Genomic DNA, 20369 nt, shown 5'->3' with positions numbered 1-20369 from the left:
CAGTATGTTAGGCCCAACTACCTTATGGACATTATTGCAAATGCAAACTGCATTTTGTATCAACAGTTCTGAACCAGACTGTGCGCCCTGCCTTGGGCGCTGTGTCTCATTTTGCTGTGTGTCTGACCAGCTGCTTCACAAAAAGTCATGATGCTGTCTTGGAGTCCAGATGTTTAACTTGATTTCACTCCCCAGTCTATGTGTAGGAACCTCAATCTCTTCTCCTTTTGTTTGGAGCTATAATTTCAAATGCATTGAGCTTTCACATTACTACTTTCCCTGATGATTTAACTTTGTTTAACGCACTTTTACTCTCTATGTTCCTTAGTAGCACACACTTTTCCAGCATGTCCTGTTCTTTCTTATGTGTACCCTGGTATTACAGTTTTCCGCAGACTGTCTTCTTTTGAGTTGCTGATGTCCCTCTTCTATCAGTATTCTCATTCGAGGCCAAAGAAAATGAATTTATTCTGGAGGATTCTGTAGTACCTGCATTCCTTCTGGGAAACAGGAAAGTAGGAAAGGAACCTGCTCTGCCCCCATTCATCCATGGCAAATAATGAAATCTCTATTAACACTGGGTTATTCTGACATGTCTTTCTTAATAACTCAGATATATGTTTTGAGATTTTTTAAAAAGAGTGCTAGGTCATGAAACAGCTTCTCTTTCCCCAAAAGACCCAAATGTCATGTCATTATGACTCAGTTAAGCTTCTATATTTTCCTGAATGAAACTTATCTTTTATAAAAAATAAATAGATTAATTCCCTCATGATAATGTCTGCCAGTCTAAAATTGGCACAAACTCAAATTAAATTTCGCTAAAAAATACTGTATCAGTACATCTAAAACTCTGGCTGAGTGTCTGTAAATAAGCTTATTCCTTAACTTCTTATATATTAGTTCTAGTTTTGGGGGATCATTACATGTTTTTTCCTCCCTGATCTTTCCTCAATCCATGTCCACTCCCCATTTCTCTTTTGGCAGAAAGAATCTTAAATACATACTGGGGCATTTCTTTAAGATACAGTCTTCAGCTGGCCTTAGAAAAAGGCTGTAGTGCAGAGAGGCTAAAGAACACTAATACTCGGGGACATGTGAGTGTGTCCGATGGGTTCAACCCACACACGCAGCAGCTAACACTGATGTCTGTGGGGAGGGTCTGCTCACGGGGAAAACTGAAACACAATAAGTATTTTAAACGACAAAACATAATATTAACCTGAGAGCTTAACTGTAAAACACACAATTGCCAGCTGATTTGAGACTGGCCTATGGGACCAGCAAGTCTAAAAAACTCCTCAATTTTCTCATGTCTCCCAGAACTAGAGCATCCAAATCCTTTAAAAAGCGGGCTGGAGAATGGATGCTTAGCCAGCTCAAGATTGGAGAAGAAAGAAAAAATGACAGTATAAAAGAAAGTGCTACGTTTTCTGGAGGAAAGAATTCCTTATGACTCTTAAGTAAAGGCTTTCTAAGTGCATATTAGGATCATTAGCAGATTCAGTGGGAATTTCTCTCACCCTCACTTGCGTAAAGTTCTTCCTTATACATATTACTATGACTTATTTCAATTAGAAATTTCATATAAATTATCTAAATCAGCTTCCTGAGATGACTTTCCCACTGAGGAAAGATGCAAATATTGCAAATAGATAAAGTACTAGGGGGTGTAAAGTGTCTGCCCAGACTCAAATAGGTACGCACTTAAGTACCTCTCTGGTTGAGGGTGGGTTGGCTTTTTGATAGAGAGAATTTTCCTGTCTGTTCAGAACTGGAACATTTTTATTTCTTGCGATTTCCTACAGGTAGCTTCTAATGCCAGACACCATAGCTTGTGAGAGCGCTGGAGGGAAACCAGCCAACGCTGTACCCACCACTGCCTTCAGTAGCTGCCACTGGTCTTCATCATGGCAGTGCGAAGAGCTCTTCTGCAGGACGTGCTGCTCCCGCAGCTCCTGAAGCAAGCCCTTCTTCCTGGACATCCTCATGTGGGTCAGAGTGGCCATCCCGAGGCTGCGGAGAGTTACCCTTCTGAGCACTGAACACAGCAGGAGCTTGTGTTTTTGTAATATATAGTTCACAGACCTGTGAAAAGGACCGTTACAAAAAAATTAACCAACTAAGCCACTTGCTGATTTTGCAGCAGGTTCTGCACAGCAATTGCACAAAGATAACAACATTTTTATTTACTCTGTTTATTATTTTCCCATACAAAGCATGTCTTAAAATGCTTTTCAGTTATAAAGCAGGGGTGGCATGGTGCCAGATTTCCAGTTCAGTCATGCCAAAGTTAAATTTGCGTGTATGTGTAAGGCATCATGAGCCCTCTTTAAATACTAAAGTATGGGAAATTTAGAAGTCAGAAAATGTGAAAAAATATGGTTGAACTGAACCTACATTAACCGTCTCTCTGGCTGAAGAAGCTGTCAACCCTCACTGCTTCCCCAATGGACTGTACATTGTTTTTTATTGTGCATGCAGTTTTACAGCACTGTTTAGTGATAAAGCTATACTTACTCATCACTGAGGCCTCCTACTCTGCTTACAACACCTTGAATCATCTTCTCTTGTGTCTCAGACAGATGTTTTTGGATTACAGCAGACAGGGCATACTCCTTTAGCCATAGCTAAAAGAAGGGAAAAGAGTTTCAATTTTAAGGCACTTTGATTTCAGTCATTCTAACACTATGCAATAAACCAGCATTACTTTTTTGTTAATAATGTTACAAACAATCAATCCTCTCTTTGAAATATCTAATTCATACTTAATTCCAATCGTTCTACTTAAGAATATTTCTCTTGATGCTCAAAGTCTGACCCAAAGCTCACTGAAAAGCATGTGAGCCTTTGTACTGATCTGGATCAGTTCTGAGCTGTCTCCTATGATTTTCTACTTTCTTCAAACAGACGACCAAGGGATAAAGAATAATGACGCACAAAGTATTGCATTAACTCTTATCAGCATGTTCCAGTGGGCTTTTTGTTTGATTTTTTTTCCTAGTAGAGACTGTAGGTTTTATTTTCACTGAGCAAAATAAAGATAACGTTTTCCATCAGCCTTTTGTGTACGGTAAAGAATACTGTCTAATGGCTAGAAATAGTGATTGGATGATTAGGTGTATGGATTATAAGTATACAGCTCCTTCAGGGTGATATTTAAATGAGAGAATTTAATCTTTACAGATTTTGATGGATTTTTCTTTAGACTGTAAATTTTTGGAGATAGAGACTTTGAATTTGTTTAGTGTGTTACCAGCCTTTAATGACTAATAAGTCATAAAGGAAATGACCATGAGACCTAAACTCTATTATTGTTAGGTGAAGAGTGTATTTTAGGCTACATTGGCAGTTGGATAAATGCAGGCTGCTTGCAGACATAAGCAGAGCCCTAAATTAAATATAATACTCAGGCTCTCTGACAAGTTTGACTTCATGTTTTAGCTTCCCTGGGACTGAATTTTCTGCTATAGTAGACAGCATAACTGCACTAGATCAATATATCTCATCTCCTAGCAAATCATTAGATGTGTAAGATGCAATCCCTGTTAGTATTAGGAGTGTTACCAGACTTTCCTATTTGTTAGTCTTTTCCTTGGGAAGGATGATCTGTGTGGGACAGAGCTTTCACCTGCAAATGCAGAGTGACCTCCTCTTGGAGGTACTGACCATCAGGACATCATCAACCCCTTGTAAAAGCTATGTGTATTTATTTCTTAAATATCACATTCTCTTCACAACTATATGTATATATATATGTGTATATATATAGATATATATATATAGACTCCTCTTCACACAGAAACCCTTGCCAAAACACAAGCTCCTGGGCTGGATCCTAGGGCAGGATGGACAAACAGGGATGGGCAAGAGGAGTCTATCCAGGCCGGGAAGCATCTGACACCGCAAAGGTCAGATTAAAGGTGCTCAGGTCTACAGGTTACCATTGTGACAGGTGCCAAACACATGCCTGGACTACGTTTAATGACAGACTGACTGTGGCTCAGTCGTGGCTTCCCATCATTTTTTGGAGATTTGGTTGTTAATTGAGAAGTTGTTCTTAGAGTGCCACTCTCCCCAGACACTCTCAAGCAACATGCAAATTAAACCTGGTGTTGATTGCCAAGACAGGGAAGGCAGAAGAGTTTTCTTTGATTTACAATTGGAATTGCAAATGTTATAATATTGCAGCCAAGAAACAAAACATTTCTGCTGCTATCAGTATATCCTGTCCAAAAAGGCACTCAGAACAATAACCAAGATGGTGGTTTTAGCAGAGATTGCTGTAGCTGTTTCTTATTGTTTATTAAGAAATAACATTGTTCTGCAATAGTGAACACAGACTTTCTTTTAAAGGCAAAGAATGAGTCATTTCCACTGAGAGTACTTCCAGCAAGTTGCATGTAAAATATAAAAAAGGTCTCTTCACCCCTCTGAGGCCAATGGGATGCTTTTAATGCAATATAAAATCATCCCTGTTGCACAGCTATTAAACTAAACAGTGGAGTGTATCAGCCATATAAATAACAAGAGAACAGATTCGAAGGAAAGAAATGGGATGCATTTAAGAGGTGGTGATAAATAAGGAAGCCTTAGATTCAAACCAAATAATAAATTACTACTTTGTCTCATAAAGATCATTAGGAAGATGTTGAAGATGGTGAGGATAAAAGGGAATAGGGAGAATATTGTATGTTTTATTGGTAATAACACTTCAGCTGCTCACTAGCTAGGATGGGCTTGGAGGAGCTGGATATTTTGTGCTCCCAAAATACTGGAACTTGCATATACAAACACAAGTACAGCATTGAAGATTCTCTGAGCAGAACCGATAAGCAGATGCTGACCGACCTCTGTGGGTGTCATGCCATGATGTGGGAATGTCCGGAAACTTCATCACCGCTCCGTCTCTGGACATCGCTTGGTGTCTGGTTTCCAGGCAACAAGTCGCCTATAAGATCTTCCAGAGCAGAGCTAACCCTGAATATTACTCTTTGGTGAAGAGGGTAAGTAATGGAAATTTTCCTTTTTTTTTGAGTTATACCCAGATTCAACAGCAAATTAGACCCAGGTAAGCTCACTCTTTCTGCATCTCCCATTTGGACACTTGCAGCACAGATTGTTTCAGGAAATCGAAGGCAAGTAATTTTGCTCTAACAGCCTGTAGATGGTGTTCGATGCACACCGAATGTCAAGTAAACACATTAAACAAGCGCAGCACTTCGCCCTGTATAACTAGTACCTAGACATGAACGTGGTTCTAGAGAAATTATGAGACTGCTAAGATTTAACTCAATAACAGATCAAAAATTTTAAGAAGCTCTCCTAAGGGGCTTGATCCAGCCTCCAGTGCAATCAAGGGGTTAAAAAAATCTGACTTAAACCTAACTTAAACCTAACTATTGCAGTTTAGGCCAGCTGAGGATCTATTACCCTTGTGAGGGGAGGGAAGGATGGTGAAGGGGAGGGCAGCCACACAGTGGCACAAATAATTTGTTCCTATTTGCATCACCCATGTCCTTAATCTTGTAAGGCAAAGTTGAAATAGGAAACAGAAAAGTTTTTCTTTTTCAGTATAAAATAGATTCTGTTCCCTTTTCAAAGGACCTCATATCTCAGGCATGTTTTAAATGCCAGGGAAGATAAACCCAAAACAAATACAGTTCAGGTTAATGGGAAAAATGACTTTGTGCATCACCCTGGTAAGTGTGGTAACACTTAAATACCCTGGTGAAAAGCCTTCTGGGGTTAGACAGTCTTCCCAGTTCTGTAGAGCAGATGACTGTGTAACCCTTAGTGCAGCATGTTTACTGAAAGGCAAATGAGAGACATATCTCCTATAGGAAAATGCCTAGTAAATTAAAGGCTTGTCAATATTAACGTAGATTTATGGGCTCTTCTGTCACGCTCAGCAGCGTAACATCTGTGGGATATCCCAAATGACATGAACACCCATCACAAGTGTTCAACTCTCCTCTCCTCTCCTCTCCTTTTGACAAAGCGGGAAACCAAGCTGTCCTTTTTGTAGGGTGCAAGTGTTGCAAGTACCTCTTCACTGTTTAAATGCACATGCTGCTGGGTTTATGGTAGGGACAGTCCAAGAAAACCACTTTGCTTTTGAGCTGTGTGATGTTTTTCAGGCTTGTTTCTACGGGAAAATGTCTAGCCTTGCTGGAATAGCTATCCCTCAGCACACTGTCTTTGGAGAGAGAGCAGACTTTTTTTCTGGTCTAGTTCAAACTACTTCTAAAAAAGCCACACGCTAAAGTGAAAAAGGCACTTGCAAAAAATATCATCTTGAGGAATCATTTCCTCTGGAAATTTATTCCACAGAATCTACTACACACTACTACTATAGTAGCATATAGTAGCACGTGTATAGTTTCAGTGGTAGCCAGCCATAGAACTAGAGGTAATGGCCACAAACTGAAACATCAAAAGTTCCACAGGAACTTAAGGAAAAAATTCTTAACAGTGAGGGTGACAGAGCACTGGAACAGGCTGCCCAGAGAGGTTGTAGAATCTCCTTCTCTGGAGATCTTCAAAATTGCTTGGACGCAGCCCTGTGCCACGTGCTCTAGGTGACCCTGTGTGTGCAGGGGGGCTGGACTAGATCTCTAGAGGTCCCTTCCTACCTTAAGCATTCTATGATTCTATGAGAATCAGTTATCCTTAGGAAAGCTCTGTTTGCTGTTCAGGCAATTTTTATGTTGAATAAGGTCCAACTGCTGGTGCTAGTGATCTAGAGAACAATGTTGGGAGTTCTATCACTGATCTGTGAATACCTCATTTGATTGTTCAGTAATTATTGTTAATGATGTCAGCAAAGCATTTATTTATTTATTTTCCAGCCAGAAAGCCATCTACTTTATATTATGAATTCTATGGCATACTGAAAGTGATGCAAAGTCAGCTGTCTAACTTAATGCCCTGAGAAACAATATTGGGGTGCTGGTCTTTCCACTCAGCCACTCAAGGTAACAGCAGATGTGTAAACTGTGCCTGGAACAAAACCTTAGAACTGAGATGTCCCTCTGTATGGGAGCTATTAAACTACATCCTCTTTGGCTTGGGGATTGCTGTATAAATTTTTGAACAACGGTTGAGATTGAACAGGAGAGTGGAAGGACCAGAGCAAAGGTGCTCAAACACATACTCTAATTTCTAGACTAGTCATAAATTTCATACCAGAATCTCCTCCTTTTCTGGATGTGATTTTCAATGACAGTGGATACCACTGTGGTGCTTTCTGCCCCATGCACTGTGGGGTACTCTTGAAGGGCACCCACAGGACTGGACTGCTTAGGTCCCTCATGTGCAAGGACAGGCATTTCATGAAGTCTAAGCAAACCTGACAATGATCAGGCACCTAGATATTTAGGTTGGACAAGAAAGCTACTGAAAATAGTATCTCTGATGAAGAGGGCAAAATAAAAAAATCTTGAGGTCACACATTTTTTCACTAATCACCATAGGTGCAGGTATGCCAAATTCCGACACTAAATATTAGCCAACATTCCTGCAAAATACTTGTGCTCATCCTTAACTTAAAGCACATGAATAGGCTCACTGTCTTCAGTGGTACTTAAAGAAGCTGAGGACATTGTGAAATCAGAGGGCAGCGTTGCCAAAAATTGCTGCTGTGCTGGTAAAGCTGTCAAACACTGTGGAGAGATGTTCAGTAGTTACTCTCTGACTTTTCTGTGGAAGCCTACATGCACAGCACATATATTCACTCCATACTGCAGTTCAACCTGTCCATCCTAAGTCTGGACCTGAATGGACAATGTATTTGCATACAAAACATTCCCCAAATATTAAATAGCTTGATAGTTTCTTCCCATTGCTCTTTTTAGAAACAGGGACACCAGACCGCAGTACCTCTTTCTCTAGCAGCAGCTGTTCCTGGAAAAGCTTCCAGCGTCTCTGGTAGTAGGTGTCCAATTTTTCCAGCTGAGGGACCAAGTTCTCCTGCCATTCCTCTTTCAGAAGTTCACATTCTCTTACAGAGAGGCTGGTCACAACGGGAAGTGTCTGAAGAAACAGCTCCTTCACCAACTCTGCTAAGGTGTGGGAAGCTTTAGAGCGCAGATCCTAACAGCGGGACAGGGAAGGACAGAGTGACACAGATAAGAATGTGAAACCCCAGGCTCCTTGGAGCTGTTTGTGAGCATGTCCATATCTCTTAGTGACTTCCAGAGCTACAAGTAAACGGCACTAATACTTGAGTTAAAAAGACCAGATTTTGTAGCTGGAGCCTGCAACAACTTAAATGTTTTGGTTTAAAGTACAAAAGATTTATCTATAACATAGCAGTTGCATTATAGTTGTATAGTGCTATAGGAAACCTAAAATCTTAACTTTTGGCCACACATTACTGCAATACAATTTCTTGTTTTACTGGCTATGGTGAGGTGATGCAAAAGCCTCACTTATTCTGACTGTTACTGTGGAAACAATCTTGTAGAGCACAACACGTCACAGACATATTTTAGAAGGCATTGATATAAAATGAATGAAGGCAAGAGAAAAAAGAAGAGTTAAAAGGGATAGCATGACATTTAGTTTGACAGTACCGATGCTAGTCAACTGTTTAACCTCATCCTGTAGTGGAGCAGGTGCAAGGTTGAAAAATAAATATTTTCTTATGTTATTATTAAACTAATCCTATATGAATGATTTTCAATTGCTGAGGCTGTTTTGCTCGCAAGTACTGTTTGGGTGATTTATCATATGGTATCCAAGCTACTAAGTCTTTTCAAAACATAATTTCATTGCCAAACACACGGCGATGATGTGAGCTATGTCCGCAAACTTGCTAGAAACTTGAGATCCTCCTTGAGGTGAATGACGGAGTGCAGGTAGCTTTCCCAAGAGGAAGGAAGAAAGAAAAGACACCTCGGAAGGGTCACACAGACACTGCGACACTCCAGCACTCTAAAGAGCTATTTTTGTGTATTTCCACATGTTCTTACCAGTCCAGAAAGTTTTATTGCCTTCCTGTTTTTGTTTTTACTCTAAATCACCAGTAGTCCTCTTGAAAACACTTCAATTTATTTATTTTCCTTTAAAATAGAGCCAATATTTTAAAAAGTTTTTTTCAGCATTCCTGTTGCAAAAACAAGTAAGTCTTTCTAGCTGTTGTCTTCCCTTAAATATGGGTTTAATCACAGACACCTTCTATAGAAAAACAGACATATTTATCTAAACGTCAGAAACATTTGCCTGGTGTTTCTATACATAAAGAATTTCAGTGGAGTTGTCTGTTGTTTGGAAACACACTGGTGTAATGCAGTTGTAAGAACCAATTCTAACTCCTATATATGGTATGGTAAAAGAAACAAACAAAACAGTAAAATAACAAATAAAATAAAGAAGTTAAATTTGCAAAGTCAAGGTCTCAGAAATGATGAGTGAACAGAATTTGGGTTGCATGTGAATTCTTGGCCCTGTGCATGACTCCATAATGATAAATATTGTGATCCTGTACTATTTCCACAGGAGCCCTTGTCCCATTCAGTACTGTATCGGTACTCATAGAATGGGGACATATTTTTGTCTTTTTCTTTTTTCCTTTTTCTGTGTGTAGCCTCATGTCTCATTTATTGCAAAATATCCAAGCTGTGCACTGAGTACAAAACTATTATTTTCCTCCTGGGATCCCTCTAGGATGCTAATCACCATATCAATCAGCTGTTTCTCTAACAATAAAGAGTTTGCCTTAACAGCTCCCTGCACTAACCCCATTTTATGGATAAAACCAAGGCACAGCACTATTAAAGGTGTTCTCTATGCTTTCACGATGAGATGTCGTGATATTTTTTCTACTCCTTTAGTTGTTTAAAGCATGCAAAAATTCAGAACACAGCTCTCACTGATTTTATTTAATCTCCAAGTGTTATGAATTGTTGTAAACTGGGCTACAGGTTTCTGAATTTAGGCATATATATCAGACTTGAACAGGGCAGTCCTGGAACAGGGCAGTGGAGAGAAAATGCAAGGGACCATACTGCAACTAAACTAAAAACAGTTTTACAGGAAACTACAGTCCAAAGCATTTCTGACCGGCCCACAATTGACTAGAGTTACTACAGCTCTCCTAAACCTTCCCCAGATTAAATAACCAGACTAGACATTGGGAAGCACTGAAAAGTGGAATGAAATCTGCTATTCTACCCAGGAGAAGGTTTTTGGCTAAGAGGTGCCCTCTAAGAAAATGCTTGGACCCGAATATCAGAGCAAAGACAATTAGCAATTTGATGCTGAATTTGGTACTGAAGAAAGAATCTCCCCTACAACTTTATTATTATTATTACTACCAGTTCCTGTTAGCAGAGCCTGCATTTACAGGTCATCTTAGTAGTCTGCGTAGTGTGGACCTGGCTTAGCTTGCCAACACCAATGCCAAATGGTTTCTGTGAAATCTCTCTTCTGTTGCTATTTTTCTACCTTAAAAGTCAAGTCTCCAAACTGTAGGCATTAGCATAAACTCAAAGATCCCCTGTGCCTAATCTCAATTTCCCGTGCAACAATTAAACAACTGTAACTGTACCTTCTTTAAACCATCTTTTCTCTGAGCTTTTCTAGCCTGTCAAGGTAAACTAATTTTCCTGTCTTTACTCGGTTTTAAGATAAAACAAATTCTACTGGGTCTAGAATAGTTTGGAGGCAGCAGAGAAGAGTCTGTGGCCATTTTTACTGCAATATGAGCCAGGAAGTTAAAGGACTGATTCTTATAAAAATAGAATTCCCTGTATGGCAACTCTACCACCTTATAACACATCTTGCTGCAAACCTGACAGTGCTTCCTTGGCGTGTTGACAGCCCTGCAGGATTATTTACTAGGAAATCTTCTGCATAGAACATAAAGAAGGTATTTTGTTACTTTTGGGCAAGCCATTTAGTTCATAGACCAAATCAACAGAATTCTGCTTGCATTCCCTGCAGTTCCAAATTGTTTTGCACACTATGGCACTTGCAGTGTTGCTACATAGTTACCCAAGAAAAATGTGATTAGGTCCTTTTCCCACATGATGACATAACTACATAACCTCACAAGTGTGACAGACATGGTGATCTGTAGATCTTTACATTAAAGATGCTTAACTATTTATTGATGAAGTACTTCAAGGCCTTCTGTGGTGTGAAAGGACAAGAAAATCAGATTAGCCATATCAAGCAGTCCCCAAGCTGCCTTTTTTTTTTTTTAATGAAAATACTGGGTGCATAAATGGACAAGGAGGACTAAGCAGTAAGTTGTTCTTCAGTTCTTGTGTGATGAAAACTGATAAGCAAGAAGCAGAAGAACCATTCCGGCACTGCGAGCCCCTCAGACAGACTGACACTTAACTGTACTGTCCTAAATTCTCCTACAAAATCTGCTCTGCATAGGATACAGACCCTGCCTTTATTTTTCTGAAGTACAGTTCATAATCACAAAAATCAACCACCATCAGTGATGACTATGAAGTACTTACTAACTTTTCAAGGAACAACTGGTCACTAGCTGCTTTAATCTGAACACTCAACCATGCAGACTTTAGACCCAGCCCAGTCCTCATACCCTGAGCCCAGCAACTCATACCCTAACACGACATTATGTCCTACACAGAGATTTACCACAAATATAGGGTGATGGTTACACTGTCTGATGCAGAACTTTCAGAAATGTAGTATAATGACCATGAATATGTTAAGGGTAAAGGTAACACTAGATCAAGAAAAAATGCAAATCTGATTGAATTCTACAGGTGTGAGTCAAACTGGCAAAATAGTTTAAATTGTCTGTATTGCAAGGGAAGTACTGTATATGAAACAACAATAGAGTTAGGCCTTGAGTGGGGACAGTATACTACATATTATAAAGTTTATTGTCTATAGGAAAAAAAAAAACACCTACAACTTCCAGTACTTTTTTTTTTTTTTTGGACTAGAAGACTATAAAATGGTTCCTATAAACTTCCTGATATACTAGCTTCACGGCTTCAGAACTTTTACTAAATGCCATTTATTCTGATTGATTCTATTAATAGGATTGCTGATTGCAATGCTGAATGAACCTGCCTGTAATATCTGACAGTCAATCTCAAAGCTTTTCAAAAAATCTCCAGAGAAACTCATCAAGCATAAAGAAATACCGCAGGGTGTGTGCAGAAACAAAATGGGCTCAGATTTAAATGCTGAGTGCATCTGAATTTCAAATGAGGCAATAAATATATATTTTCGTCAAAAAGCAAGGCAGATGCACAGCTTAGCGGATTTCACTACAAAACAAAAGAACAACACCAATGCTTTTCCTCTCCTCATCTGAAATGATTAGAAGGTTCCTATATGTAGGTGAGAATTAAATGAATAATGAAATTATGAAGCAGGAAAACATATTTAGAAAAGTTGGTTGTACTGAAAGCTAAATGCCAAGAGATTCACCTCCCAAGCTCTACTGTATCTGATTAAGGGAAGGAACTCAATACACAGACCATACATCCCATGAAAACTCCAAGCTTTCTTGGACAGCACTGGCTAGTAGAGGATACTTTGCATTTTCAGCTCAGGCTGAACTGAGGGAAGTTTGGTGAATACCCTTCTGCCTTTCCTTCATGTGAAGAATATCATGTTAATTGCTAAAATGCATCCAGTACCCTGCCAGTAAAATAAAGTGCCTTACTAGTAGGCAGGGGCTATTGAAGGCAGCCTCTGTGCAAGCTAATCAATAAAATAAAAATATTTGATTTACATGCAGTAAAAACGAGAGCTCACTGAAATACCAGTTTTGCTGCCCAACTGGTCCTTAATTTATTCAGGAGGTGGTTTCAACCTTCTCTTTTGGACTCTCCACCCTATTTTTAGAAATCCCTGTTGCAGATAAAGTTACAGGTTACATCAGATCTAACTACTAACAAATTGTGAATCTGTGTAGAAGTTTCCCTATGCACTAAGGCAGGAAGCAAACTCCATAATGAAGCCCATCCATACTCAATATCTTGTATTTGACATCAACATATCCCAAGTGATTCTTTGTAAAAGCATACAAACAAGCTGAATTTCTGCAGCTTATTGCCAGTCTTGATCAAGATCAGGCATGTACGTAATCAGTCCCTCCGGGCATACAGAAGGAGCCAGGTTGTTTGGTGATAAGAAAAGAAAGGCCAAAGAAGGATGCTGGGCCTTCTAGCAAAGTGTTGCATGCAGCTACAAAATCATAAACTTTGTAGAAGCCTTAGTAGTGGCTAATGCAGCAAGAAAAATTTAGATATGATTGTAACTATGTTACAGAAATGTCACAGAACCGTAAAAAGGAACGGTAAAGATAAAGACCTCAAAGCTTTAACTGAAATCAACAGACTAAAACAGACCAAAGCATCAAAAAGCAAAACTAGACCATTTCTTCTCAACCTTTTGGGTTATATTTTCAAAAGTGATCTTTAGAATTGAGGCAGGAGGGTCTCTTGATTGTGGTATATCTGAGACAAGCGGAGGGTGATTCATCTTGACAACCCACTACTTCTGGATAACCACAAATGTAGTCTGGTCCACACAAAACATCCTTAAGCACCTTATGTTAATGAGATTACCTATGAAAGTAATGAAAGAGTAAGCATCTAAGGATCTGTACTTCATATTTTGACAAATCTATTTTTCCCCTTTTTATTAACTGAGGAAAAAACTGAACACTTCAAACACATTCATAGAATGTTTATTGCCTTGCCTGTTGATAATATTAATTAGTTAATACCTATTAATCTGAATTCCTGTGCATTTCTATATCCTGTCAAGTCAAATGTAACAACATTCTGTTGAAGCGCTATCAGCAGAGAGGAATTAGAGATGACAGGAAACTGTGTGTTTTCATGTTTTTGATGTTAAGGTTGAAGAAGAAAAATGATCTTACTATGTAATTCTCAGCTGTTAACTGATTTCCTTTTGTGTAACCTACCTCTGTCTTTTCTTAATAATGGATTGTTAACCACCAATCTCTTTTTCTCACTACTCCTTTCCCTGCTGAAATAAACAAGTAACTCACAAAAAAAGGGGAGAAAGAAAAGATTAAAGGCTATGTAACATCCAATATGCTAATGTGGATTTGCAAGGAGTGAGTCCTTAATGCTTTTAAGAAATTGTAAGAAACAGAAAAGAACAAGGAGGACAATTTTACAGCCATGTAAAAACAAATTACAATAAAAAAGTGCAAGTCAAAAACAACCAAAGCCTTGCACAATACCCTTGGTGTATGGGACAACTCTAAAAATGTATGTTTATGAAAATACTGGGCTGCCCTTTCAATTAGTTACCTCCTATACTCCTTCTCCAATTATGAATTAGTGTGAGATTCGAAATCACTTATACCCACCACCCAACTTGCGCTACAAAATAACTTTAGTTGTGGCTAACAGAGGGAAAATTTAGATCTGATTGTAGCAATATTACAGAAAAGTTTTGCAGAACTGTTACTGAATGTACAAAGATACTGGTAAGAGATAAACACCTCAGAGCTCTGACTGAAATGAATAGACCCAATTTAATCAATGTCAAAAAACAGGATTAGATTGAGCTTGTCTGTTAAGAGGTCAAAAATCTAGACATAGACTGTTCACTTATAATGCAGTATTTTAACTCACCAGTATGGTTGAGAAGTCTACACTATCTTCCAAATATAAACTCATCCACTCCAGGCATCAACAGATTACATTGATCTTGGTTAAATCATCTTAATTGATTTATTTGTGTATACGCAAAACAAGCCTATTCAATTATTAACTTGACAGTCAGACTCCAGATCATTGCATTCTTATATATTTATTCAGCAACTTGGATAATTATTTGACATACTATAGCACTACAGGCTACGAGAGGGTTGTATAAATCTGTTTTTGTGAGCTTATGAACTATTCATAAATGCAAAAATGGAAAAGCAGAGAAATTTGAGAAAAGTTGTGAAGCACACAGTGAAAACAAGATAGAAATGGTCTCCTGCAAGTGAGTGGCAATCATAGTTAAGTCAAATCTCTTTCAGGCCCCAGGACAAGCACTGCTCCCCTGTGTAGTCACATGGTGACCTTTTCCTGATTCCACTCCTTGCACTGAGGTTCTCTCTCTACTTTTGCATGTATCTGAGTTCATCAGGTTTGCCTCTCTTCCTACTTATACCCAGACAAGGCAAGGTAAATCCGCTGAAATAAATCAAGCCGTACTAGTGTACAAATGATGGAGAAAAGGAGGTCCAAACTTTTATCAAGTACAGCTAGACAGCCTACAGCTTAAAGGTCAATTCATTTTCTAATTTATTAAAAGCTTTGGTGATCTACTTTTAAATTGCAACCAATTAGCATTTTAGTGGCTGGGATAATGCAAATACATTAAATATGCAATGTATGTTATATATATAATGTACATATAGAATATACATCATATATATGGATATATATTTATTATACACAATTCATTCCTCATTGCACTGTTCTTGAGAGAGTTAATAAGAGGTCTAATCACTTCCCTCAGCTGTCTAAAAGGAAAACAAGCTACTTAGAAACAGCTGCTGTAAGTGACTGCAGGTCAAGTAGAATAAAGGGGGTAATTACAGAGTTGATGAAGGTGTTTAGAAGGGGTTGTGGAAAGATGAAGTGAAGGGTGAATAGTAGTGTTTTTGCAGGTGCTGAGGTGGATCTTGGAGAAGAAGGTAAGTTTGAATCTTGCTATATGGTTTGCTCTTGATGGGGGCGAAAAAAAGATCCAAGGAACTTTTGAATATAGTGGTTAAGGACCATGAAGTTAGGACTGTGGTTTGGCATTTGGGCTTCTCAAGTTAATTTCATCAGGTTGTTTTTTGAGAGCTTTGTGCCTTTACTGAGTAAAGCAAAGGGTTGCTCTGCTTGTGCTAGCAAAGACATGCTGAGTGTTGAGAGCCATGAACTTATGATAAGGGGCACAACAAGCTGGGAGTATTAGATTGTCTTCTTTGAGGATTCGGTCAGATTTAAATAATCCACAGTACAAGTTTAGATACAGTACTTAATGTGGGTGGTTTAGAAAGCCAATGTGGGAAGGAAGCACCTGTATGCATAAGGCAGCTGGTCTGAAAAAGTCTAGTACCTATTGCTCTCAGCTGAAGATATACTTTAGTTAAGAAAAGGGCTTAATTCTAGGATGTTATGAACTGCTCTAAAACATATGGTACTCTTATACTGCAGAAAGTTATTGGATGTTATACCAAGTAGTCTTGTGTGTGAGCCAATACATCAATCTTTCTATAAGATATAGGTGCTTACCTGGTAATTTGCAGTGTTGACAGAGCTCCTAGGACTTCAAAAAAATCATAAAGGTAACTTTAGAACATAGAGGGCTTGGATATGTTAAAAATACAATTGAAGTTATAATACTATTAGTTTGAAAAATGTGTTAAATTAATCAATCCAGATCAAGTATTTAATAGGTTACCTTTAATTCTGAACCTGTAGACAGTATGAAAGTTTGTAACAACCCCCGCTTGGTAAAGAGGGCATATGGAATATTGTTACTTAAATCTTGGTTATGAAGTAACTGTGATTTAGGCAATACTTAATCTCCCCTTGGATTTGGGTAACTAGCTCCTAGAAAGGCATTTCACTCAAATGTCCCTTGGATTTAAGGGAAATAAAACTTGTTGAAAGAGCGGAGAAAAAAAAATAAAAAAGGCATAATCACGCAGCCTTCACAGGCTAATCTTCACTTGCAACAGACTGAAAACTAGGCTTAAATCTAAATATTTCACTGCTTCTAGTTCTTTCCTCTGTTTATAAAAGCATGCACATATCTTTCTGAAGGATGTAGATTTTCATTCAATCTATCTTTGGATGTCTTGTGGACCATGGAGTAGAGAATACTTATCTAAATATCTGAGCAGTATGCTAGAGTGACTGTAGAGATGCATTCACTCTTTCAGTAATGTTGCTAGGTTTCAGGTTTCTGGTGAAATGGTAAAAAACCACTTAACATAATTCTCTGCATATTAACTGATAAGGGCTGTCTCTTGTCTTCTAACCTCTTCAGCAGTATTTATTTGCAACTCGGAAAACATGGAGATTAACCCAAACGGCAGAACATTTAACTGTAGCTTTTCAGCAGTGCGGTATTGAACGCTGTCTTGGCCGGGTACCTGCTGGGTGCTTGGCTCTACCTGTCCCGTATCTTCTCCCTTTCCCATACTTTCACCCTGGCAAAACTGGGGGAAACCAAGGGAAGAGGTGCAGCCCTCCTGTGTAGGGAAAAGCCCCTGTTTCTCCAAGGGGCACCTTCCCTCTGAAAGCATGGTGGAGTAGAGTGAGAAACGATGGCACTATGACTGAGATGCAGTTTCATCCCTTTGCTTCTGTGTTTCGCAGAATGGACAAAATTTACAACTTCTGCACTTATTCTCTCGGCTAAGGCAGTCAAAATACCCCTGCTTTGCTAAAGTGGAGCTATGCTGACTTGTACTTTCTCTTCTTTCTAGCTTGTGCTGCTTATATAAGATGTTCACAAAAGCAATTTCTCTGCTGAAATAGTCTAGCATCTGTGCTAATGGCTAAAAGGAAAAGTACATTTTTTTTGCTGTATTAGATATCACAATAAAAAAATTTAAGAACAGGTAGAAATTAAGATTTGTGGTTTTTCATTCACACTAGTTTTTCTTTAATAGAAAACAGAGCTTAGCTAACATTCTACTGAAAGACACAGGATTTTCAGTCTGGTCTGAATGTCAGTAAAGTGAAGTATACCATAAAGAAAGCAATATCATTTCACAAATGAAGTGGAGCAGGACAAGGGAAACAACTGTTTGGTCTCCACAGACTTCCTATGAAATAAGGAAAGGGGTAGGGAAGAATTCAATAACTCCAGAGAGTGGACTGTGTGAGCTAATATCAGCAAATGTTGACTTTTCTTAAGTGAAACGGTTTTGAAAAAAAATCTTAGATTCACAAGAATAACCCTCCAAATATTTCTCCTCTCTAAAGCAGTAGTTTTTCCTCAAACACTTGATTACCTGCAGTATTACATAAAATTACTTTAAAACTATTTCTTCTAAACGTGTTCACTCCAGCCTGTCTTTTTCTTTTTTTCTCTTTTTTTTTTTTTTTCCAAGTTGAATTTGAAAAGAGCACTGAACTTCTTGTAAAGCAGAAAAAACACACTATCAAGCTTCTTTTGCTAATTAAGATTGTATGGGTATCTTATCCTGAGGTGATGGGGACTGCAAGTTTCCATAATGTCCAATCTGGTCATAATTAATCATGACAAAGATCCTGTTGAGCTGAAAGTGATTAGTTCCAGTCTAATTAAAGGTCACTTCTGGCTACAGCTTTGTTCTTCATCAAATAGATCATTTATCTTACTCCTGTGTGCACACAGAAAATAGTTAATTGGATATGATGCAAAAGCATGAAACCTCTATATATTTTTCCAAATTGGTAAGATTAAGAAGTATAAAAATACCACTTTAGAAAAGATTTGAACTTATTTCAGGGAACAAATGAGGGTCAAAGCAATTTCCCTGAGAGAAGAAATGATGATAACTATTTTTAAAGATGTAGTTAATCAGGAATAGTATCATCTTAACATGGTGCAGAAGAGAGAATTATGCTAAATAAATGATTTTTTTTTCTTTATCCTGGTAGTAAGGTCAAACATAGTATGCTGTCCACATTACTGCAGTCTCATCAGCCACCTGAGTAGCATGTTTTGGTAGATCTCATGGATGTTTACTGACTAGTGCAAAGTTAAGAAATACTGTGTGTCAGCAAGACAGTGGAGAAGCTTTATGGAAGACTGTCCTTCTGCCTCCTACTGGTTTGCCTGCTTAGCTTCTTAGAACTGTCACAATCTTTCACAAAATAAGTCTCCTGCAGTTTCATCTGGGATATCTTATTCTGTGTAATGGAATTAGACGATTTCCACAATTGTTTTTAGTAATTAAAGCATATCATTTGAAATGGCACCTTATAGAGATCAGTAACAGCCTCTGCGCTCTCCCAGTCTTCCTCCTCTTCCAGGTCCCACTGTATCTGGTGATGCTTCTCTAACAGTTCCTGGTAGGCCTAAGAGAAACACACGTCTATAAATAGTTAAAAACGGTGCTTTCATAGTTCCTTGGGATCTACTCTGACCCCATTGTAACATCTGTAATCATCTAATTGCTAATCTGGAACTGTAAATGAGGAGCATGTATCTTGCCTTTACCCCCTTTATTTGGGCTACAAAGACTGAGCTACTTAAAAATCTTCATTTTATAGATTAATGTGGGGTCTTGTAAACGAATATTCCATGTTTTGAAAACATTTAAGTAAGTGACCTCTTGCATTGCATGGTTGCCATAGCTCTCATTGCTAAATCTGTGAACAAACCCCTCCTAAAGAACACAAAACTACTTTTAAACTCAAAGCCAAACACAAACTATTTTTTCTAGAGATGGGCTTTAAAGTTTGTTCTCATCATGCATGGAATTTGACTTAATTTCTGTAACTCTTGTATGCACCACAGGGATAGGGCTTAGCAGGACTGGGTTATTGTGACTGTACTTTTTGGCCTGTGTGTGTCATTGAATCTTTCCTACGTACTCTGCTAGTAAAAAGAACAAAATAGAAATGTTCCATTTCCAGCAGGTGAACCATGATACAGGGATGCTAAACTTTATTATCTGCATTTTTTTTTCCAAACAAAAATCAGAATTGCAGCAATCAAATCATTACCATCCTACTCGTGCTGGGAAGAATCCAATATGAAGCAAACTCATTGCAAAATTCAGCAGAAAGGTCAGTTACTGTGCAGGCTGCTGCCACGCTGGTAGCAGCCCTTTGAGGCAGTGGGAAGAAGTCAGTGTTAGATGGGAAAAACTCTGGGTTAGCAGTGAAGCTTCAGGCCAGCTCCTCCACTCTGAGCTACCTGTGAAACCATGGGCCAGCCTTAAAAATGCTACTCTTTGCTGAGGAGCAATAATTTAACTGAAACATTCAAATAACTGCTTGAAATTATGGGACATGCATACATGTATCCTTTTCACAGGCACTTTTTAATACTAAGAACCATTTGTGCTCTGTACCGCACCATAAAGTGCAAACTGTAACATCTCCCACTTTCCACTCTGCCTGTAAAAGGCAGATTGTTACTCTACAGTTTAACTAAACATATTTGTTAGCTTTCTCAGTTCTGTTCTATAGAGCAGCTCCTGCACAAAAGCTTTGTGACCTAAGCTTTGTAGGGGGAAGAGCTTAACATAAATTTGAAAATCTTCATTTAACAAAACTTATTTTTGTTCAATAATTTTATAAATGATGTGCACAAAGAAAATACATTCACAAGTGCTCAGGGGATACAAAATGGACAATAAAATTATCTGTCTCAAGAAAACATGAGAAGCCGAA

The 20369-nt window shown here is 38.5% G+C and overlaps 1 protein-coding gene across 1 annotated transcript in view; it reads right to left on the bottom strand.

Moving 5' to 3' along the window:
• Nucleotides 1-20369, bottom strand: part of EVC (EvC ciliary complex subunit 1) — a 49764-nt gene that overhangs the window by 10762 nt on the left and 18633 nt on the right. The window contains exons 11-14 of the mRNA XM_088540069.1: nucleotides 18948-19046; nucleotides 7882-8094; nucleotides 2521-2630; nucleotides 1878-2088 (exon numbers count right to left, since the gene is read on the bottom strand). Coding sequence (XP_088396195.1) covers nucleotides 1878-2088; nucleotides 2521-2630; nucleotides 7882-8094; nucleotides 18948-19046 — 633 coding nt within the window. The remainder of the gene's footprint in view (nucleotides 1-1877; nucleotides 2089-2520; nucleotides 2631-7881; nucleotides 8095-18947; nucleotides 19047-20369) is intronic.

This window comes from Tinamus guttatus, unplaced genomic scaffold (genome assembly GCF_059628265.1).
Source record: "Tinamus guttatus ecotype Peru unplaced genomic scaffold, ASM5962826v1 Tinamus_guttatus_pri_ptg000052l, whole genome shotgun sequence".
In the NCBI taxonomy this organism is placed as follows: Eukaryota; Metazoa; Chordata; class Aves; order Tinamiformes; family Tinamidae; genus Tinamus; species Tinamus guttatus.
Note: the sequence above shows the minus strand (reverse complement) of the source record. Positions and strands in the feature narration are given on the sequence as shown.